Raw genomic sequence first — 24,224 nt, forward strand, 5'->3', positions numbered from 1 at the left:
TTAGACTGACGGCGATCTCTTTCCCTCTCGCTCTAGAGATCGCAAATCGAAGCTCGGTCGTTTTCATTTTCCTTGCAATGTTCTAGAAGTTGGATTTTGTTTCTTAAACGTACTTTTTAGACTAATCTGTGATCGGCAAATTCATCAGTCTCCAGGCACAGGAGAACTGCATCGCTTTCACCCAATTTAGAGGCGAGGAATGGGAGGGAGCTCACAACTCGTGCACTTCGGTGGTTGTGTAAAGGGTTCCAGATGTGTGTCGCCCGTGGATTTCATTGTGATGTGAGTGACCCGAGGGCTTCTCCGAGGGCGCTTCTCTGTGAGACCGGAGTCGTCAGTCGTTGCTGTGTCCAGAAACCGAACCATCATGAAATGGATGGTTCTTGAAATGGATGCTCTTGAATTGTTAATAAAAAAAACACATTGATTTAATTCAATAATCGTTTTCAATGGGACAACGGTGCAGTATGTCGAAAGATTAATGACGCACTTGTGTATAAGACAAAATCTGGCAAAGTTTTAACATTTTATTAACAGTTATAAAGAATTAAATGTAACAACAGGTTTCCTCATGCTCTCGTGTGCTATTGTATCAATGTATGAAATGGAACTTTGGGGGAGATGAAAATCAACTTCAGCGACTATTAAAACCCCCACAGTTTTGACTACGATGTGAATTCTAAGGTGTCCACTTTCCATAAATTAAATATTTGAAGCTTGGTTCTAATCTGGTTTCATTCATAGCGCGTTAGGAGATTTTTTTTGCTGTAAACCCTTTCAAGAAGTTTGCTGAGACATGTAAGTAAGTTCCAAGCACGCACGTTACTTAAAAGGGGTACGATGGCCGGCATGGATACCACGGGCCGAAGGGCCTGTCTCTGTGCTCGATGACTGACCATGAATATTCCCGGGAGCTTCTCGAGCTGAGAGTCCTCTGGCGGCGACAGGTCGAACAGCAGACGATCGTCCGTCTCTCATGGCGACATAATAGGCTGCGGATGCCGGAATCTGGAGCAAAAAGACCAGATGTTTCAAGAACTCAGTGGGCGAACCGAAATGTCGACTGTCCATTTCCCTCTATAGATGCTGCCTGACCGGCTGAGTTCCTCCAGCACCGTGTCTTTCTGTCTCACTTCACTTAATTTCATTATTTTAAAGTATTTCACATTAAGTAAAATGTTTCATACTTCAAGTGTTTGCAACGTCTTTGATAACGTACTGCTGTGGCCTCCGTGTTATGAAAAAGTGTCAGAGGCACTGGAAAAGATGCGATGAAGATCTGCAAGAATGATACAAGAACTGACAAGTTGTAGCAATCAGGAGAAATGCAACAGTTTGGGGTTCCTTTCCCTAGCAGAGAGAAAGCTGAGCAAACAGAGGTCCTCACCACTATTTGGAAAGTTATAGAGTAATGTAGAAATGTTTATGAGGGAAACCAAACCAGTGGGCCATGACCAATCACCTCTTTCACACCCCATCCCCGGTCATGATCTCGAACCCTCAATTCTACCTCTAATTGTCACTCCAGCATTTCTTTCTGCACTGCTTCAGTTTGCACGACGATACTTTGCACCATTCTGTTTTTGCACTTGTCACTGTACTTATTGCTGTATGTATTATCACCATGTACACTGTTTACTCTGAGCTTCACGCGAGCAAGGAATTTCTTTGCACCCTGGTGTATCTGACAATAAACTAATCTGAATCTGGATCTGACCTGAATCTTAAAAATAAGCAGCTCACTGAGGAAGGAAGAAGGAAATCCATTCCTCTGGTTACCACATTATAGAATGGAGGAGCTGGAGAGGGTACAGATAAGTTTTGTAAGGATGCAAGGGTACACACGTCAAGAAAGGATGTACAGACTGGGGTTCTTTGGGGAAGGATGGATGAGGGCTGATGTAACCTTTACAATATTTTCTGCGTCCACCCTTTTAAACTTCTACATAATTTAAAATCTGTCAGATAACCCTCATCCATCTCTTACGTAACATCTATTTTATATTGTTATTTGTAGATACAGGTTACAAATTCCCTACTTATGGACACACCTGCAGCTGAATGAGCTCCAATTAGATAAGATATCTTTATTAGTCGCATGTACATCAAAACACACAGTGAAATACATCCTTTTTTTGCGTAGAGTGTTCTGGGGGCAGCCCGCAAGTGTCGCCACGCTTCCGGCGCCAACACAGCATGCCCTCAACTTCCTAACCTGTACGCCTTTGGAATGTGAGAGGAAACCGGAGCACCCAGAGGAAACCCACACAGACACTGGGAGAACGTACAAACTCCTTACAGACAGCAGCCGGAATTGAACCCGGGTCGCTGGCGCTGTAAAGCGTTACGCCAATTGCTACACTACCATGCCTGCCCAATAACATTATTGGCTTCAAAAGTCCAATGTACATTAATACATTCCTTCCTTCCTCTCTCTCTCTCTCCACTTTTAGTACTTGTTCTTTCTTTTCAGTCTGATGTCTTTTGAAACCACTCATTACAATGCTGTGAAGGTATGGTTACCACAGAGCGATTTTTGTGTATTTTCCAACTTATGGACAAAATTGACTTACGGATATCTGTAAAAAAAGAACCCATTTGTTACCCGGGGATGGTTTGTAAATACTAAAGTTTACTGCAATGTGAGAAACAGTAGGGTGGTAAGTTGAGCCATGGGACTGGGAAGGCTGGATTGGGGCATCTCTGTGAGAGGCCGAAGTTATGACAGTATAACTTTTGAACCCTTACATCACATTTCAATGCTCCAGAGAATGAGGTCATTCACCCATCATCTCTGTGCTGCCCCTTTGATGGAGCTTTCCAATGAAGCCCAGTCTTCTCCATTTTTGTCATGGTGCTTGAAGTATTTATTCTATTCTCCTTCTGATTCTTGAGTTCTGTTTCCATTTTCTGTTCACACAGCAGATCACGCAAACTTGCTGAGTATAAAGTATGTTAAATTTCTGATCTTTTTGCCAATCACCTTCAGTCCATTTCCTCTGGTGATTGACCTTTCTTCCACTGGAAAAAGCTCCTCCTCATTTACTTGATCATCGAAACCCCTCCTCCAGTCCCTCTATAGGACTGACATCCTTCATTCCTGGAAGCTCCTCCCCAGGGTACGATAGGCTATTCAGCCCTACACTGACATGTCTGTCCACAGCCTTCTCTACTGCCACTTAGACCCAGGTTGGAGGAGCAACACCTCATATTCCGTCTTGGTGGTCTCCAACTTGACAATATTAACAGCAATTACTCTGGTAACCCCTCCACTCTGCTTTTCCTTTCCCCCGCCCTTTGGTTTCCCTCATTCCTGTGGCCCCCTCACCCCTTCTCTTTCTCCTCCCCCACCCTCACGACCTGCCCACCCCCTTCCCTTTATTCCATGGTCCAATGTCCTCTCCTATTGGATTTCTTCTTCTTCAGCCCTTTGCCTCTTCCAGCTATCACATCACACCACCAGGTTCAAGAACCCAATGGTTGAAGGGAAGTAGCTGTTCTTGAACCAACTGACACAACCCTAATCACCACAGATTAGCAACACTGTGATCACTTTGCACTAAAATAGATTTTGTTTTTTTTGTTCTAATGTGTTCTTTTTTGTAAAAATTGTGTATAATTTATGTTTACTTTTTGTTTTTCTTCTGAAAGCTGCTTATTCTTTTGAAAGCTTTTGAAAGCTGTTTTTCATTGCGTCTGGGCATACATGTACTTGTGCATGTGACAATGAACTCGACTGTGACTCTTAAATCAATAACCCTGTTCCTCAGAAACAAAATCCCGCCGAGGCATGGCCGATACAAACATAAAGTGGGACGGTATTGGAGGGAAAGGCTCTGGTGGTGGCAAGATTTAGATATCAGCCTCCGTCACTGTACGGTACTGGCTGCATTGCCACGGTCCTACCGCCTCCCCCGGTGCCTGAGATTGCGCGGGAACGGTGATTGTTACATCCAAATGATACATTTCAAGTCACGTGAGAGGCCAGGCAGCCGGAGGCCGGAAGCGGGGGTGCAGAAGGCTCCGGCTCAGACTTCAGCTGAACCTGAAATGGGTGCGGTTCAGTTCCTCATCCTGCAGCGAAGACTGGGGAGCAGGACTCGCAATGAAAGGAAATTCAGAGTAACGTATGTGCAGACGAACCATCCACAGAGACTGAACGCAGGGTTTGTGTAACAGCCCGGCTAGCTCAGTCGGTAGAGCATGGGACTCTTAATCCCAGGGTCGTGGGTTCGAGCCCCACGTTGGGCGCTAGTTTTCTCAATCGTTTATTATTTTTGTTAACCTGTAAATATGAATACTAATCTCTTATCTTGTAGCTTTATCCAGTCATTCATTTTCTAGCACTTTCTTGAACAGTCACGGCTGTAATTTTTTTTAAACTTCATGCAGTGTTTAATATCGATGGTGTAGCAGGTAATATACTGGCGTGGATAGTGATAAAACCGGATAATGCTGGAAGCACTGCCTGAAGTTTCAGTCGCGTCAGTGGAAAGAGAAACGTGAAAACTTCTTTAAAAACTTGTGTTAATGCTTCGGGTTGGAGACGCTTGTCAGAACTGGGTTGTGTAGAAGATTGACTAATTATTAGGAATTAGAGAGTAGGCATAATAGGTCTTTTTCGGGTTGGTAAATGTATTGATTGGCATGCCACAGGGATTAGTACTGGAATCTCAATGCTCTACAATCTATATAACTTTTCTGTATGAAAGCATAGAAGAAACAAAGATAGACGTGAATATAAATTGTGAAAATAAGTTGTGAAGAGGCTGTAGACAGGCTTAGATAGGCTAAGGGAGTGGGCAAAATCGAGTATTCTGTGGAAAAATGTGAAAATGTCCATGTTGCCAGGAAAAGTTTTTTTTAACAAAATGTTTTGTTTATAGTAAATGCTAGAAATATTCAACAGATCAGGCAACATCTGTGGAAGAGGGAAAGTTTCAGGTCGAAGTTCGGAAGTGGGAAAGAGAGCAAACAAGTTAGATTTAAATTGCAGAGAGGTTGGTCCAAGACTGGCCCTGCCCTATCAGGCATTCCCTTTGTCCTATAACCCCGCCCCCCATCCTCTGCAAACTTGCTCTCTTTCCCAGTTCTGACACAGCCTTCAACTTGAAGTCTTAATTTTATTTCTCTTTCTATGGAGGCTGACTGACCTGCTGAGTGTTTCCAGCACTTTTGATTTTTATTTCAGATATTCAGCATCTGTGGTTTTTTAAATTTTCAATCATATTGAAATGGCGAGAGAATGCAGAGCCCTCAGATATTGAGGGATCTGGGTGCACTGGTGCTTGATCTGCAAGAGGCTAGTATGTAGGTACTGCAAGTAGTTAGGAAAGCTAACAGAATGTAATTATTTGTTTATTTTGAGGGGAAATGAATACAGAAGTGGGGGAGTAAACTTCAGTTATATAGGACATTGATGAGACCACATCAGGAGTACTGTGTACAGCAGTGGCCACCTTTTTTAGAGTTATATTAATGCATTGGACACAGTTCAGATAAGGTTTGATTAGGCTGATGCCTGGAAAGGGTGGGTTGTCTTATAGGAAAAGGTTAGACAGGCTAGGCTTGTATCTACTGGAGTTCAGAAGAGCGAGAGGGGAATTAATTTAAATGTATAAGATCGTGAGGGGACTTAATAGGGTGGACATGGAGAGGACATTTTCTTTTGTGGGAAAATCTAGAACCTGCTTAACAGTAAGGGGAGACCCATTTAAGACAGGGACGTAGTGATGCTTTTTTCTGAGAAGGTCATGATTCGTTGGAACTCTCTTCCTCAAAGGAGGGTGGAAGCATGTGTTTGAATATCTCGAATGCAGAGGTAGATGGATACTTGATAAGTAAGTGGGTAAGTAAAGAGGCACTGCCTCGAGAAGGCAACATCTACCATCGAAGATCCCCACCATCCGGGCCATGCCATCTTCTTGCAGCTACCACCAAGCACAAGGTACAGAAGCCTGAAGTCCCACGCCACCAGGTTCAAGGACAGCTACTTCCCTTCAACCATTTGGTTCTTGAACCAACCAGCACAACCCTAATCACCACAGTTTAGCAACACTATGACCACTTTGATCACTTTGCATTAAAATTGACTTAGTTTTTTTTGTTCTAATTGTGTTCTTTCTTGTAAAAAAAAATGTGTATAATTTATGCTTTTTATGTTCAAAGTCAAGTTATTGTCATATGCAGAAGTCCATGTGTGCACAGGTGCAATGAAAAACTTACTTGCAGCAGCATCACAGGCACATAGCATCAGATAAGCAGCATTCTCAAGAAAAACATAATTAAACAAATTATACACAATTTTTACAAGAAGAACAATAAGAACAAAAAACAGTCTATGTTAGTGCAAAGTAGTCAGAGAATTGTTAAACTATAGTGATTAGGGTTGTGCAGGTTGATTTAAGAACCAAATGGTTGAAGGGAAGTAGCTGTTTTTGAACCTGGTGGATGCCGCTTATCTGATGCTATGAGCCTGTGATGCTGCTGCAAGTATAAGAGGACATGGCTCTAGGGTGAAAGGAGAAAGGTTTGGGGGAACACCAGGGGGAACTTCTTCACTCAGAGAGTGGTGGGAGCGTGGAACGGGCTTCCATCTGACGTGGTAAATGGGGGACTCACTCTTAAGTTTTAAGAATAAGGTAGGGACATGTTCGGCACAACTTTGTGGGCCGAAGGGCCTGTATTGTGCTGTAGGTTTTCTATGTTTCTATAGAATAAATTGGATAGATACATGGACGGGAGAGGTCTGGACAGTGATGGACTGGATGGTTATGGACTGGATGCAGGTCAATGGGACTTGCGGAATAAAGTTTCGGTACAGACTAGAAGGGCCGAATGGCCTGTTTTCTGTGCTGTAGTGTTCCATGGTTCTAAGTAAGTTCTTCATTGCACTTGTGCACATGACAACAACCTGGACTTTGACTTTAATGTCTTGCCTACAGTGTTTCTCCAGGTGGAACTACAACTCCCAGCGTGCATTGGGGGGCAGGGACGCAGGCGAACCCGCCTACGTGTCGACGTCATTCCCCGAGCGTGCTGCGTCGCTCGGCGGTCCCTTCACCGGGCGGCGTCGTGTTGCTCGGCGGCTGTGCGTAACCTGGCGGCGGGGCGAGACGAGACCGGGCCGCGATTATGGTCGGGGCATCGAGGAGGTGGACAGGCAGTCGGATTTAGCACAGGAGACGCGGTTTGACTTGATGGCTCCGAAACCGGACCCGAGACCCAAATTCCAAGAAGGTGAGGCCCACCGTCCGCTCGGGGGGGAAACATGGCGCCGGGGCCGGCCGGCCGCCCGCCCCCCGCCGCGCATGCGCACGGGGCAGCCGCTCTGGGCAGCGCGGCGAGGAGGCGCCTGAATGGAGACTGGTTGCACCTTACATGTCAGCACGTTACAGCCTCCCCCCTGCCAGCAGCAGTGCCAGCTTGCAGAAAACAAAACCGTGCAGGGTATTCCCTCTACCAGGTTCTCTGTGAATACCCCCCCCCCCCCCCACACACCAAGGAATACCCTGCAACAGCAATGCAAAAATACATCCCTGCTATTAAAAATAAGGTGAAACTGCTCTAAACGTTCTCTTCTAGATTCAGGTTTGTGACTTTTCTTTCATTTGAGGATTGCAAGCAGTTTTTTTGATTTGACATATACTATGCAACAGTGCAGTAATTTTGCTTAAAGAGCTGGAAGACTATTCTAAATTTTTTTCCAAATTCATTTTTGTTTTAGAGCTTGTAAATAGTTTAATTTAAAATATTAAATAACTTTACAATTGGTTCCTCTGCATGTATAATTGTTCTGCATTTGAACCTACTCTGCAATACACTCAGTAAATGGCTTAAAGTAGCCACGTGCACATTCCTGTATGTGTATTTTGCAAGTATAGAATACATCCTGGTTAAACAAGTTTGTATGATCATAGTGAGTAAAATCATCTTGTTTTGCAGCAGTTAGGAATTGAGTTTGCATGTTCCCACATTTAAGTACTTCAACCCAGCATTCCTGCATGGAGAAAAGCTGGAATTCTGGGAACATCTAATACTGTTGAACCATCCTACTTCAATTAATTTTGTAAAAAGTGTAAATAAATGTGACAAATGTGGGACATTTTAGAATTATAATTTTCAATATATTGCATGATGGCTAAATGGGAGGTAGTATTAAAGCAAAGTTTAGGTCGAGATCGTGTTGCTGCTGTATGCTGGCTGTGTCTGTATTAGCACTTGAATAATGTAGAGTAAAAATAAATCATGGAAATACACAGCAAGTCCATTAGCAGCTGCAAAGATAGCTTAACATTTCCGGTGTAGACCCTGTGTCAGAACTATTCTGACAAAGAGTCTACATCTGAAACGGCCTGTATTTTTTTTTATTTTTCAGGTGCTGATGGACTTGCTGTCTTTTAATAAAACAGAATATGCTGGAATCACTCAGCATCTGTGGAGAGAGGAAGGTAGGGTTAAATTTCAGATCGATAGCCTTTTGTCAGAACTGAAAGATGTGAAAGACATTTTCTTTTTTGAATTTAGATTTTGTTTTATTAAATGAGCAACAGTTTTGGAAATTAATTTGGTGGTACCCAAGAGTCTTCCTCTACCAATCAGGCCAGAAGCCAGGAAGGTGCAAACCTGAGGTGTTGCTACATTACAAATGGTGGAATTATATAATTAGTGTGTTGGGTTTACATAGGAACCTACCAATTTAAGTGTGTGCTTGGACATTTTACATGGGGGCAGTGATTTTTTTTAAGAAAGAAAATTAGTCACTAACATAGAGCAAACCTATGATGGTAAAGCACATTAAGCAATTTAGCACCAAAAAAAATTGCACAACCTGTTAGTACTTTTAAAATATGAATACTTAAGGTTTAGAAAAATATAATAGCTTGTTTGCACACAGCAAGATCCCACAAACAGCAGTCATATAGTCAAGTTCTGTTGATTGAGGATACTGGGAAAACATTTGCATTAGTGCTGCAGGGTACAGTTTTGTATTGAATGAGTAATCCTGAGCCATGATCGTTGATCCAGAGTTCAAAGGCACCCTGCTGGTTGGGGTATTTGAAATCAATCTGGTTTGAAATCAATCTGGCACCCTGCTGGTTGGGGTATTTGAAATCAATCAACCCATCTGGTGCACTCATTTCCTTCAAGAAATTTCGTCTAGTCAAATGTGACATCACCTAGTGTGCTAAACTTTCTTCTGCTTCATCAATTTGGGTATAACTAGGAATTAACAAAATTGTCAGCCTTGCGTGTGGTTACATCCCCTGAGCCCATAAATAAAACTTGCCTAAATCTCCTCATCTGCAATCTCACTGTTATCAGCCTTGAGGTGTTGGCCTAGACATGTTGTCAGGTCTGGAGAGCAGGTCTTGAAACCAAAGCTCTCTTCCTCAGACATGAGATCTAGCAGTAAACTGCACCCATTGCTGAAATATATCTGTAGCTAGGCGATGCAACGTTTTTGTATATCAGCCTGCTTTAAAATAGCTGGCTGTTTGTGTGCAAGATGAGAGTAATTCTCCTAATTCATCACCTGTGCCAAACATGGAAAAATATGTGGTAATCTAATTTGAATTAATTTCGTTCCATTTTTCTTCTGAGACCTCTGCCCTGCCAGACCCAGATTTTCCAGCTGACTACAGGGATTTGCTCTTAAACACTTAGATTGTGGCTTGAAATATTTCTTTTGACAGAGAAGCTCCTAGTCTGTGCGCCTCCCTGCAGCTACAGACTGCCAGTTAAGGCGCAGGCTTGTGTCCAACTGTTGAAGTCAACATATTGAATCTCTGGAACATTGTGTAATGGCTGCTGCTTGGTATGCAGCATACACTGCCCTGGCCAATAATTATCACTTTGCCTGCATCTTAAAAACAAATTATCTGGTCATATCGCATTGCTGTATATGGAAATTTGCTGTGCACAAATTGGCCACTGTTTTGTACATTACAGCAGCAATTGAAGTTTAAAAAAGAAATAAACTAATCTGTGTTTTGGGGGTTTTAAGGTTCTGAAGGGTGTTATATTTGCAAGTCTTTTTTTTCTTTGCAATCCTCTTCTAATGTCAATTTGGTATTCTTTATTTCCAATATTCTCCTGCTTTGATGTCCAAAGTTAGGCGGTGCTGTCACATTGCTACCATGCATAGCCGCCTCACTCTATCCAAAAGAGTTGTCTTGTTGACCTAGCTGTATGGAGAATTACCTCGAGAATCTTTCCAGTCACCCCTCTAATGCTTCCCAAGTTCATGTTACTGGAAATATGCTATTACTGAGGAAACATAACTAATGAGCACAAACAGGTCTGGACTTGTTGATGTCTGCAGACATTATCTATTACTGCTAGAATTTGCAAAGGTAACGAGTTGTGATTACCAACTGAGAGACACAGAAGTTGCTCAATGTCTGTTAATTCAGAATTATAATTGCGGGGAAAATACTCAATCATGCAGTAATTTCAGTTCAGTAAAACACTCCTGGAGAAGTTATTTTGTTAAATGCAAGTGAGACAAATTTAATGTAAGAGTACTATATAAGCAAAAGGAAATGAATCTCTGCGTTTTTGAGAGATGAGGTGGGGAAAGAACAGAACAGGAAATTTGTATTCTAATTTCCAAATTTGATAACCTGGAATATAAGTGTTTTGCAGAGAAGAACTTGAAACACAGACATTCACTTACTGTAACCACTTTTAATATTTCAGTGTAATTGCAACAGAGCCATTGTAAACCTTACTAGAAGAATCATTGTTCTTTTTAATTTCAGGTGAACGTGTCTTGTGTTTCCATGGGCCATTGCTTTACGAGGCTAAGGTATGTGCGACAGAAACTTTTGCAAGGGTTTTCCAGTTTATTCGAATGTATATTCATTTTTTATTACTGAGTATAGTTAGAATGGTCTTGCAAATGTCTGTCTTGTTCTTTTTATAATCATTACATCTACAACAAACTAGCATATTTCTGAAAGTCGGTCTGAAGTTCATTATACACTTTCCAGTGGAAGCACTATTTAGAGAACAAATGGAAAATTTTTGGAAGCATATAGATTTCCAGTACAGAGAGTAGGAATGGTAATGTTTCACAATGGATTTGTCAGAACTTAATGGTTTGGTAGCACACACCCTAGCAGCATATGTATCTCTTCCTGTTTTTTGCATTGCTCAAAATTTTTCTGAGAAACCCAAGGAAGGATTTCTGTCCTCAGAAGTGTTCAAGGTTTTTAATGAGGAGGCAGAGATTATTTGGAACCTGTAGTCAAGCTATTCCAAGTTTGGACTGCAGGAGGATAGAACAATTGAGTCCTGGTGTTTGTGGTTTTGGGATATGAGGAAAACTGGCTGTCCTGAGATATTGCAGTAAGTCTCTCCTTTTTGTAAAGGAATGAAGAGTGTATAGGATAAAAAGGAGTTTGTGAGAAGCTTTGTGAAATATTACTGTAAGTTCAATAAAGACAATAATGGGTAGTCAGGGGAAAGGAGAAGATTGCAGATAAGGATAATGGTTTGTTATTTGTCTTGTCCACAATTGTCAGGCATTAGAAAAATATTGAAGTGTTAGATTTCAGCTTTTTAATCTTTAAAAATATGAAGATAAATCATTCGTTTAGCACTATAGAGAAAGCTAAACTACTTGAAGCAACAAACAATCTGCTGGCGGAACTTAGTGGGTCATGCAGTATCTGTGGGAGGAAAAGAATTATCGATGTTTCAGGTCGAAACCCTGCATCAGTTTTCGACCTGAAATGTCGACATTTCTGTTCCTCTCACAGATGCTGTCTGATCCGCTGAGTTCCTCCAGCAGATTGTTTGTTGCTCCATATCTTAGCATCTGCAGTCTCTTGTGTCTGCTAAACTACTTGAAGTTAGATTCAGCTCATAAGGGTGTTTCATTTGATGCAAGTGAATGTATTGCTAAGAATCTCAACAGATGAAGGAAATTAACAGTGGAGTTATTAAAAGCAGGATCTGTCATGATTCATGGAAATAAAAATGAACCATCAAAGATTAGCAAAAAGAAAAGCCCACTTGAAGGGCTATGTTGGAGGAGTACTGAGGGAACAACTGAAGACCTGCACTTCAAAAAGACACTGGTTTACGGAGGAGGTCTGAGCAAGTATTTGGGTTAGACAATGAGCTGGGGAAGAAATTGATGCAATGGAATGTATTGGGCAAGAACTAACATTAAAGAACTTATGAATTAAGAACTAGCTTTTGTGTGGATGATATACAAGGAAACTGGATAACCTCTTGACTCATTCACCAATTGTTGACTGCTTAAAAGAACACACATGAATGTTCTTAATATTTCCTCTCTTTGACATTGGTGCCTTCAGAAATAGTGGGAATCATTACAGAATGGACTGTAGCAGCTTGCCAAGTTTTGTGATGCCTCCCAAGCCCACAACTGCTACCACATTAGAAAGACCAGTGTCTAAGTTGCCTTCCACACTACATGGTATCATGAAAAAGCATTGGTTGTTTCTTCATGTCTGAGTCAAAATTGTGCTACTCTGAACAGACTGTACCACCACCACTGTCTCAGGCATTTAAGGTGGATATTAAAATTGATCTTGCCTGAACAATCCATATCTGGCTGAGCATGGAGCAAGGAAAGCACATTACAAACTGCATACTCTAGCTACTGATCCAGTCCACTTCCTAGCAGCTGTCATTGAGGTTGAATGGGCTGCATTTTGTATGTGCCAAAGTAACCCCATGTGTTCTGTAGGGGCATTATTGAGCAATATTTGAGGCTGTGCCACAAGGAACTGTGAGGACAAGTGAATAATAGCTTGATCAGGTCCAGGAGTGGAGCACCTTGGCTTTGGGATGATCAGTGGTCAGAATTGAATGAATACAGAGAAGGTTATAGAACACAGATTAAAGGTAGGAAAGGTTAAGGATAGGAGAGGATCTGAAAGCAGATTGTTCACCAATATTAATCAAGCTACAGCTAGGAAATGAGGGTGGTTTTCATGTTCAAATTTATTGTTGCTATTGGCATTCATACATTGGCATTTCATGGTATAAATGCCATGAAAATTAGCTGCTTGCAGCAGCACAGTACTTTATAAACATAACAAATAGAAGTTAACATAAATTATCAAGAGGGATTAGGGTGAGCATGTGAGGTAGAAGTACCTTGTTATATTGGATGGTGGTTACATAATTACTCTTGGAAGATTCCAGAAGTCTCTGTTCCTTTATGGCTTTCAATTTCATGGCCACTGTTCCCCCTTCAATTGAAGCTGCTGTCTTTCTGACATTCGCTTAACCAGTTCTGGAGCCATGCTGCCTGTGTACCTGGTGGAGGACCAAGGGGCCACTTGTGATACATTAATCACCCATCATCTGAGTGGTAATTTTACACAGAATGACAATCAATTCGGAATTTTCCAAATGTGTGGTGATTTATTCAAAGCAACTGTTCATTGCATCAGCTGAACACCACAAAGGGACTTTAAGTGCTGCACTTCCACAAATTGCTATTGTCATGTCGCAAAAGCAGTGCACTCAATCAGCTCCTTGGCTGTGGCTGCATAGAAATCATAGTTCTTGTCGAATGAATTTTTTAAAAAAGCCCTTTGATTATTCCTGAGAATTAAACTCTTTTTGAAATTAAATTTTAAATTTCAATTTCCAAAGGAATTAATACAATATGTACCAAGGTAAATAGTATGTCCATTTTTTAGGCTACGTAGCCTCCTTGTAGAAATGAGTGTAGAGGAAGTAAGAGCTGTAATTGGATTCATCATCTTTTAATCCCTTTAGTGTTCCATCGAATTTGTTTTTTGTAGGGGCTAAGGATGGGCAATTAGCAATGGAATCTCAAACATTCATTCCCTCCACAACTGATGCACCATGGCTGCAGTGTATACCATATACAAAATGTACTGTAGTAACTAGGGTGCTGCAACAATACCTTTCCAGCCTAAGGTCTCTGCAGCTACTAAAGACATGGTATGTGGAATCCCCTCCAAATATCTCCTCTTTATTTCTAAAAACAAATCCTTTTTTTTACTTAATCTTGCAAAGCTTAACGATCAGTCCTTCTTTCCTACTCTGAGAGTTCAGCATTCAGACACTATAAATTTGAGAGATCCTGGTTTATGCAATTCTTTGAGAAGATTTTTTACCTCAAAATGGTAATGCTCTTCTTGCCAATCGTTCTGCCGCATGCCTTGACTGACACTCAATTCTGAGCTGTGTAACAGGAAAAGATTACCTGGCTGACCAAGGAAAAGATTCAAGGATATTCTGAAAGCCTTGCTGGGGGGGGGAGTGCAACATTTTCCATTTACTCTTGGGAATCCATGGCCCATGACCACTGAAAGTGGAGGAGGAGAATTTAGGATGGTAATGAGAACCTCGAATCCATGCCCAAAGCTCAGAAATCCTGTGTAAAGGATGGAAAGTGTGCACCACCCAAGCTGCTAGTCAGGCATGTGGCATCAGTGCAGTGATTTTTATATATAAAAAGGTAACACTAAGAATTGAACTGTACACGAATGTAAAGGTTTGAACAGTTTTATTATTGTATATAGTTTCTTTTATTGTGAATAAAGTTTATTTTGATTAAAAAAAATTTCCTGTGGAAGAGTCTCAGTTCACACGGAACACTCCTCAGTCACCTCAACTCTCAGAACTTAAATCAAAGCGTCATCATCAATCCCAAGGGCTTCCTCAGAAAGAAAACTATGAATGCATGCATTCCCTCTCAAATTTAATGGAATATATTTGGGATGTTAATTTTCACACAGCTGAGAGAAACTCTATTTGGCTTTTATAGCATTGGGAAAGTTGTGCTTTTAAATAATTTATTAAATCATGTTCTGTGATTAAACTTCAAACATTTAAAAACAAAACAATAATTCCATGTTTGGGCATTGTTTTAAATATTTATTTTTGTCACTATTTCTGCAGAATCTAGGTCATGGCTTTAAACCCTTCATTTGTTTCGAACATTATTAATGTCAAAACCATTGAATGCTGAGTTTATTATCAGGAAAGGGATGCTTTCTGAACCAGAATTTAGCTTTTATTCATCAAACCTAGTTCCTGTTTGTTTCATTTATCTTTTGAGCAACCACTTAGAAGGTTTGATAGCTGTCTGAATATCAGACCTTTGGGTAAGAGGTCCTGACGGTGAATCCCATTGGGGATTTTGCAATAATTTTTTTTCTATACACAATTACTCTGCTCTTTTATCTTTTAATTGGTTACAGATATTTTGTGTAACAGTGCTTTCCAGTTAGCTGCTAATGTAGGAATGTGTTTTTGGCCAATATGAATCAAGATGTTGTTTATTATTAACAAACAAAAAATCATATTCCAAATTGCCTATCTAACTTGCTATTACTCTTGAAGTTAATCTAATTTTTCTTTTCATGTTGTAGTGCGTAAAAGTTGCTATAAAGGACAAACAAGTGAAATACTTCATACATTATAGTGGCTGGAATAAGAAGTAAGTATAAAATATTGTACTACAGAAATATGATTGTGTGAAGGATGTTGAATATTTCTGGGTGAAATAATACTTTGAATATTGGAACTGTTGGATACAAGGGAGGTAAATGGAAGTCAGTGTAATGAACATGTGGATCAAGTATCTAGAATTTTTGAAGTAATGCATCAACTAATAGAGAAAGCACTGTTAATGGTATCTAAGTTACAGTGAAATGGGATGAGGTCGAGTGGACGTTTCTTGTTGACCAGGAATGTTACGCATATGATTTAGTTTATCATGTCAGTGGTACATTGGGTAAACATTGAACTTTCTTGTACCTTTTTGACCAATGAATATATAGTGGCAGTAGTAATAGTGCCTGTTGCTCCTCAGTTCAGGAGAAGGGTCAAGTTTGAAGATGATCCATGAATTAAAGGAGATGTTTCTGAATCATAGAACATGTGCTGGAAAATTTTCCTTTGGAACACATGAAGAGGATTCTATGTTCAGATATAGGAATCCAATTGGTAACATTGCTATATCAGCACAATTGTGTGTTGGTCTTTGGCTCCTCCACATGGAACGTGTGGTACTTTTGTAATCGGGTGCATGCACTGGATTTGACAGAGTGTAGCACTGGGATGGATTTGGAGGGTTGTTGTAGCAAGTAACCATGCATATTTTCATTGGCTAGTCATAGTTACAATGCTGTTTTTCATTGCATAACTTGTTGGAAGGAGTTCTATTTACCATCTCCATCACTTGAACAGTGCTTTAAAAAAGCAGTTGCTTCCAATACCCATACGATGGATAGCCACACTAATTTGCATTAACAAGTCAAAGTTGCCAGTGATGATGTCACATCTGTTGCATTTATTTTGCAACAGTTTGCACCTTGCACTGAATGCAGAAATCAAGATCTCATTCAATCAGAAATTGTTCCCCAAATATTATCATTTAATTGTCACATGAAAATACTACTTTCAAGTGTCATTTCCTATGCAAGGCAGACTATAAATTACTTATTGATAACCGATCAGTAATTTATAGTTCAGATTTCACTGGAAAATTCCAGTGAAACAGTGTGGAGATTGGATAGGTTAAAGTATAACATAGGAAAGGTTGGAATTTTTGTTCTAGCCTATCAGTGGAAGAGATCTGAAATTTGGAAAACACAAATCCAGTTTTGGAAGATTTCTCTTGGCTACTGCCGGTTGGTTATGGGAGAGATTCTCCAAACCAACTTCTGATTTTAGTGTTTCATCATAGCATTGCCTCATCATACCAGCCACGAGAAGTAATATTTCTACCCTTGAGGAGTATTCCTTGATTTACAAACTTTCACTATAACACTGACTTTGGGGTATGTACTTTGATTTATAAATGTATTTTTCACGATAATGTATAGCACATTCCTGTCTGGCTATAGGAATAGAATTTGCTAAACTACCCAAAATATATTTTGTTCAGTCTTTTCAACTTGTGTAATCCTGCTTAAGGAAGCGTTTTTCAAGAACATGTCCATTTTGTAAATTGAGCGAGGGATATATTAGCTGTAGAATGGAAATGGAATTCTGTGGCTTGGTGTGCAGAATCTGTTCAAACTGGATTTAGTTGTACCCACTTCTGCTTTCCTTCCATTGATTTGACTTTTCAGCTCCACAGCCATATAGAGAAATGGCAACAAGCAGCGCTCTTAATTCAGCTGATACACATGAATTTCGTGAAGATGTATTCTGAGTAAACAAGCAAAAAGTTTGTATGTTGCATTTTTTTTGTAAATTAAGACTCCAAGATGTATTGATGTAAAATATTTTAAACAGATTTAGAATTCTTTAAAAATAGCAGCTATGCAGCCCCTTGAGATTGTGATGAGATTGCTACTGAGCCCCTATCACTTCCACTTTCTTACTTAGCTCTCAGATCTCTTGATTCCATTTATCTCAAAGCGGCCAGCAGCCTCTGCTTTGTATATGTTCAGAGCATCCACAGTCTTGGGGTTAAAGAAATTTTAAAAAAAATCAACACTGTCAGTAAAATTCTCCTGACCTCAGTCCCAAGTGGTTGCAACCCTTAAAACTCTTGAGTTTTAGTCCCTCCAGCCAGTGGAAATGTTGATTCTTCTCAGTTTCACAAGTGTTAACGAGATCGCCTCGCAATAATGTAAACACCAGTAAATATAGGCCAGTTTCACCTTGTCTCTCCTAATAGAACATCCCTCTCATCCCTGGAATCAATTTTAGAGAACCTGTGCTGCATTGACTCTAAGGCAAGTATCTTTGCATACGGAAAGCAAAACTGCATGTAATACTGTCTATGTTGCCTCACTGAGCGCTGTGAAATTTCAGCAAGGCTTCTTTAAATTGTGCTCCAATCTTCCTGACAGTAAAGGCCAATGTGCCATTTTCCTTTGTAATCACTTGTTGTATCTATATATTTTTTTGTATTTCATTTAAGCAGTCCATTTATTCCTCTGTACACCAGCATTTATTACTGGTTCATCATTTATGAAAGGCTTTTCTCTTCCTTCAAGAATGAATATATTTCTGCACATTATACTCCACTTAACACATATTTGTCCATTCAAGTTTTTTATCACCCCTCTGACCTCCCAATATTCCTACCCAGCTTTTATCATTGCAAATGGGAATGTATTACACTTTCCTTTAAATTCCATCAATAATATGAATTGTCAAGAACTGAGGGCCCAGCATTGATCTATGTGGCACTCTATTAGTAAAAGGTTCTAGGCTGAAAGAGATCCGTTTATTACTAATGTTTTGCCTTTTAACCAATCTTTCTGCACATCAAATCTGTGAGCCCATACTTCAGGCAAGTACTTTTGAAATGACTCCCAAAAATTAAAAATTTGATGTCAGAACAGTAGAGTTTCAAGCTACATCATTTTCTTATCTCTGCAGTTTACTGCAGGTTGCATCCAATCTCTTCCTGTAAATTAGTTCATTCCATCATCTTAAACTTGGCCAAAGTACTGGGTGGGTCTTGTGTGGTAGAAGAATGAAGTGTGAGTAGACATGTCAGCTCTTGTCCATTAAATGTGACTGGTTAAAGAGTAGCCCTCGACTCTGTTCATCTTTGTTCTGTTGATGAATGATCAGTACAAGGAGATGTAAAGAGTTGTAAGGTACTTTTGAATTGGTTGTTTGGTTAGGAATGTGTTGGTCACTTGGGGACTATGGTGCAGAATCATTGGCGGTTTTTGGCAATTATATGGTGAGCCGAATTGGAGAAGCACAATGGCAATAATTAATTTTAAATCTGATATGGTTTAAGGCATGAGGGGGAAAAGACAGCTGAATGATATTGGGTTACAGAACAGACAGATATTGAATAGTGGAACAGGCTTGAAAGATTGAATGGTCTGCTCCTGTTCCTATCTTCCTGGACATTAGTTGAGGATAGATACATTTTGGCACTGATGTCTATACAATCTACGGATTGTCAGGAAAAAAGTAATTTTACCTGATCCTTTGAATTTGGGGTGGTTATAGGCAGCAAAGAAATTAAGGATTGAAATACTTTATTACAGTTGTATAGATTATTATGGGTGGGAAAACTGCAGCTTGCTCTAGAGAATTCAAGTTTAAAATATATCTTGTTTTTAAGGATAAATTGTGAGAATAAATAAAGCATTATTTCTTTGCACATGTGTACAACTATAGGATAGGATAATGAGAGAGAATGCCACATGTAATTCTTTATTATTTCACCTATTTAAACAGCTTAGGTGTGTGGTATCTTCAAGATTGCAGGTATTGTAAAGACTATATAGAATTTTTACTTAAGATTGAAAGAAAATGATATTGTTTTCTCTGGGAATTTCATTTTTGGTGTTTGGAATTACAAAAATCCCAATAAAGGGTTTTTTCAAGAAAATGAACGTACATTGAGATTCAGACTTAAATGGTGAAAGATCTCTAATAGAAGTAACTTTAAAATCATATGAACAATGATTGATAATATGCACTAAATTTCATCCATATTGTAGGCACGGGTCAAAAATAATGCTAAATATTCCTGTTTCGTTCACTGGTCCGTGCTGGTCTAAGCTACATTGGGTGAAATGGGAGGGTATTCAACCTGATCCCTGAATTTGGGAATAAAATGGTTGAGACTTGGTTGCTGTTCCTGGCTGGTGCTTGTATATAACTTACGAAGTCAGGCTCAGGACAAGTGCAGTATTTTCTTGTGGTCAGATAGCCTACTGACAGACTCTAACATGAATAATGGAAGGAAGGTTGCTGCTGCCTGTGGTACTAAGTGCTAATGCCATCAGGGAGCTGAATTAAAACTTCATTTATGCAGCATGGTTACAGGTCCTTGCAGCCCAAAGAGTCCGCATCGCCCATTTAAACCCATGTTAACCCCGTACGTCTTTGGAATGTGGGAGGATACCCGAGCACCTGGAGGAAACCCACACAGACATGGGGGAACATACAAACTCCTTGCAGACAGCAACTGGAATTGAACCCCGATCACTGGCGCTGTAATAGTGTCATGCTAACTGCTGCGCTACTGTAACCTGAGAGAAAGGAGCTTGTGGAAAACTCTTTGGGTTAATGACAATCTACTGAGGTCTCATAAACTATAACTTGGTTAGAACAGTAATGACATTAATAAGTAGATGTTAATCTGAAAGTGTAAAGCTATTTTATATGTGTGCTGAAGGGACTGGGTGATCCTGTGGGACTGACTCTTCGCTGATGCAGTGTGATATTGCCATTAATGTTGATAAATGATTCGGCCTGTGTTGCTTTGCACTACCACAGAGTTCTTGATCTGATTTTTGCTTTCAGATTGAAATACTTTATTTATATCTGCAATTAATTCTGATAAAGATCTGTGCAGTTGCTATATGTAAACTGGTTTAAATGATTTGAAATTTATTTTGTGGCTATAATAATTTGTATAGCACCTTTTTTAATGCAGTGAAACATCTATGCTCGTTTACAATGTGAGGTGTAAGAGAGCCGCATGTATTCAGATATCACAGTAGGAAGCCATTTTGCCCATTGAATCAACTTTCAGGCAGTGCATCCTAATTCATTGTAACTCGTTGCATCTAAACAAGAGAATCCTTTTGTCATCTCTGGTTTTTCTATTAGTATTTTAAAAATGGGACAAAGTTAAATGTGTGTTTGACTGATCTGAAGGTTTGCACCCTTATGCATGCGGGTGAAGCGATATGTAGAACAAGGATGGAGAAGCTTTTGCAACTTCGGAATATCTGAGAGCACTTCAGTCGTTGAATTATTTTTGATTCAGTATCATTATAGTTTTGTTTGCAGTATGTGGGCATGCCAAGGAAAAAACAAATGCTAAGTGGCTTTCTGAGTGGTGTTTGAGAAACAAATGTTGACAAGGACCTGAAACAACCTTGAATGCTGCAATAAAGTCTTCCAGACAAGTGGGACCTGAATAACAACAGCTCTTAAGAAGCTGCAGAACTTCAGAACTGAACTGAAAAGTCCAGCCTGATTTAGCGTGTCCTTGAACCCTTGACTCAGCACAATATATTGTCAACTGAGCCAAGCTGACACTAAACATTAACCTAACCTGGCATTCGACTGGCCAGAGGTTGTTTAGGAAGAAAATTCCAAAAGCCTAATAATTAATAATGAACAATAATAAGGCCACCACAAACTTAATGGGCTTCATACTGGAATCTGCAGCTCCATTAATGTAGTCAGAAATATATACTTTGTGATTCTAGCATTATAACTTCAGCTAATGTAGTGATGGCAGTGCAAATATTTCACAATATAGCCCTGATTCTGTACAGCAGGAAAAACCTGTACTGGGAGTGACACACACAAAATGCTGGAGGAACTCAGCAGGTCAGGGAGCATCTATGGAGAGAAATAAACAGTTGACGTTTCGGGTCGAGACCCTTCATCAGGATTTGGAGTGGTTGGCTTTTATGGCCAATAAGCTCTGATGTGGTATCTTGATTTTTATCCTATTAGCTTTTGTTTGCATGACCTTTGGTTTTGCATTTACAGCTGGGCTCAGAGGAAGTTGACCAAAATCTAGCCTGCAGCCTAGATTAAAAGCAGCTGCATATGAAATTAAATATTGACTCACTGGATTTTACTGTGCATTCAGAAACCTTTTGAACCTTGTGCTTTGATTGAGTTTATAGAAGGATGATCCTCTTCCTTTGCTTGTTTCATCATGTGCTCATTGTTAAAAGTATTTGCACACTTGTTTAAAAAGTATTATTCAGTCTGCTTCATTCCATCTTTTGATGTGGCGTTGTATATCAGAACAATCCTCTGCAATTGTAAAAGGTCTTGCAAAGTCCTGTCAAAAAGGAAACTGCTGGAACCACTTGACTCGTTAGGCAGAATCTGTGAAGAGAGAAGTAGAGTTAATGTTTCGAGTTGATGATCTCTCACCTCTTCTATTCAGGTCATAAATTGATGTCCTCGAGCTGCAGACTGTGCCCCATTCACTTGATCAAATCTCTCCATAACTTCTGAATATTTCTATTGGATCTCTTAATCATAGAATGATGCAGGATGGAAGGAGGCCAGTTGGTTCACTCTACCTGCTTTGTCTCTGCCAAAGAGTTACTTAATTGGTGGTCCTCTTTGCCCTTCCCAATTCTTATGAAAAGAAGACAATCAGACAGTTGATGGCATTGAGTCCTGTGGGTAACTGTTATTGAAAAGTGAAGAGAATGATTTTAGTTTTCTTAACATTAAACTGTGATTCATCCAATACTGGAATGTTAGACAAATAATTCTAGCTATTTAGGGAGCAGTTGTGTTGGGAGGTACAAATGGGTATTGTTGGCATGTCTACATTCAAGTTATTGCCGAATAACAGTACAATGAGTAGAAAGGGCTCAGCAGTAGAGTTCTGTTGCTCACTGGAAGTGATAGGAAGATGTGTTTTGAGGTGGAGAATGAATGTTGGGTGAAAAGCTGGGGCAAGTTGGACGAATACCAGGATGTGTTGTAGAAAGCTTGACTGAATATATGTTAAAGTTAGGAGCTTGGGATATTGTAGTGAGAGTATGTTTGGGAAGAGTGTTGGATGGGTTAGAATACTGGCTGTGTAATGTATGGAATGTTGTGGGGGATATGAGAGCAGGCACAGAGGACAACCTGAGAGAGTAAAGCAAATAGAAAGGCAGAAGTACTTTCGGCCTGCAGCGGGTCAAAATATCAATGAGTAGCCACTAATTCCATGAGATGTTTCTGATCAAAGCTTGGAAGCTAGCTCATTCAGGTTGAGAAAGTTAGGAATTCTCTCCTCCTGATCTACCCAGTACCTCCTCCACCCACTCCATATGCCCATCACCCATGCATGGAATGATCAATGAAGTGAAGAGCAAGAACTGTTGGAATTAACAGTGCAGTAGAGTGGGATATTCTCTTAGTACCTTTTCAAGAAGCATAGATGGGATCCCTATTGCTGTTTCCTGACTTCAAAAACCAGCAAGAAGGCAGAGTTCAAATTCTTGCTGTTTTTAACTTCAGTGGTATTCCCAGACACACTCTCGCTACTGCTATCTGAAGCTCCTAGCTTTAACTTTCAGTCAAGCTTTCTGCCAAGTGTCATTGGTCATCCTTCCCAACCTCTCACCCAACATTCATTCTCTATCTCAAAACATTTTCCTCTCACTGTTTTATACTGAGCTTGTAACATCTACTGAGAATTGTTTCTTGTTCTTGTGAAGCAGTACCGCAGCAGCCATGAGGTGAGGTTCTGATGCTGCAAATGTACTTAAAATTCCAATTGTGCCCCTGGAGGGAATCTTGATAAAAACACGATGATGTTGGAGACAGCATCTGTGGAGAAAAGCAGGTGGTCAACATTTCTGGTCAGGACCCTTCTTCAGGACTGTAGATGGGAAAAGGGGAAGCCCAATATATAGGAGGGAAAAGCAGACCAGTGATAGGTGGACAAAAGAGGGGAGGTGGGGTGGGCCCAAGGTGGTGATAGGTAGATGCAGGTAAGAGGCAGTGATAGGCAGGTGTGGGGGAGGAGGGGAGAGCAGATCCACCAGGGGATGGGTCAAAGGTAAGGAGAGAGGAACAAAAGGGGTAGAAAAAAGAGGGGCTAGGAAAGGGAAGAAGAAAAGAGGTATGGTTGGGGGGGGGGGAGGTGGGTGGGGATTACTTAAAGTGGGAGAATTCAATGTTCATGCCCAGACGGAAAATGAGGTGCTGTTCCTCCAATTTGCACTTGGAATTCTCCTGGCAGTGGAGGAGGCCGAGGACTGACATATCTGTGATAGGGTGGGAGGGGGAGTGACTGGCAACGGGGAGATGCAGGTCACGGTTACGGACAGAGCGCAGGTGTTCTGCGAAATGGTCACCTAGTCTGTGTTTAGTCATGCCAGTGTCGAGGAGGCCACATTTGGAGCACCGAATACAGCAGATAATATTACGGCAGGTGCAGGTGAATCTCTGTCTCACCTGAAAAGACTGTTTGGGCCCCTGGATGGAGGTGAAGTTGGAGCAGCTGTTGCACCTATGGTGGGGGCAGTGGAAAGTTCCCAGGGTGGAAGAGGGATAGGTTGGAGGGGGGGGGGGGGGGGGAGTGGAATGAACTAGGGAGTTGTGGAGGGAGCTGTCCCTGCGAAAGGCTGAAAGGGGTGGGGAGGCCATTGGAGATGGCAGAAATGGTGGAGAATGATGTGTTGGATATGTAGGCTGGTAGGATGAAACGTGAGGACAAGGGGGACCTTCTGCCTGTTGGGTCTGGGAAGGGTGGGGGTGAGAGCAGAGGTGTGGGAAATGGCAGATAT

The 24,224-nt window shown here is 40.7% G+C and overlaps 1 protein-coding gene and 1 non-coding gene across 4 annotated transcripts in view; both read left to right on the forward strand.

Annotated features, from left to right (window-relative positions):
• Positions 1-4,039: 4,039 nt before the first annotated feature.
• Positions 4,040-24,224, forward strand: part of morf4l1 (mortality factor 4 like 1) — a 45,082-nt gene continuing 24,897 nt past the window's right edge. Inside the window, exons 1-5 of one of the 3 annotated variants that reach the window (XM_052040609.1) lie at positions 4,041-4,127; positions 6,945-7,239; positions 8,378-8,450; positions 10,764-10,810; positions 15,393-15,460. In XM_052040609.1, the coding sequence (XP_051896569.1) occupies positions 8,384-8,450; positions 10,764-10,810; positions 15,393-15,460 (182 nt within the window). In that variant the 5' untranslated portion in view covers positions 4,041-4,127; positions 6,945-7,239; positions 8,378-8,383. Of the gene's footprint in view, positions 4,128-6,944; positions 7,240-7,502; positions 7,591-8,377; positions 8,451-10,763; positions 10,811-15,392; positions 15,461-24,224 lie in introns of those variants that run through there. The other 2 variants (XM_052040612.1, XM_052040611.1) reach the window with 2 other exon arrangements.
• Positions 4,179-4,251, forward strand: trnak-cuu (transfer RNA lysine (anticodon CUU)). Its single transcript has one exon. It is a non-coding gene; the product is annotated as a tRNA-Lys (tRNA).

This window comes from Pristis pectinata, chromosome 28 (genome assembly GCF_009764475.1).
Source record: "Pristis pectinata isolate sPriPec2 chromosome 28, sPriPec2.1.pri, whole genome shotgun sequence".
Taxonomy (NCBI): domain Eukaryota; kingdom Metazoa; phylum Chordata; class Chondrichthyes; order Rhinopristiformes; family Pristidae; genus Pristis; species Pristis pectinata.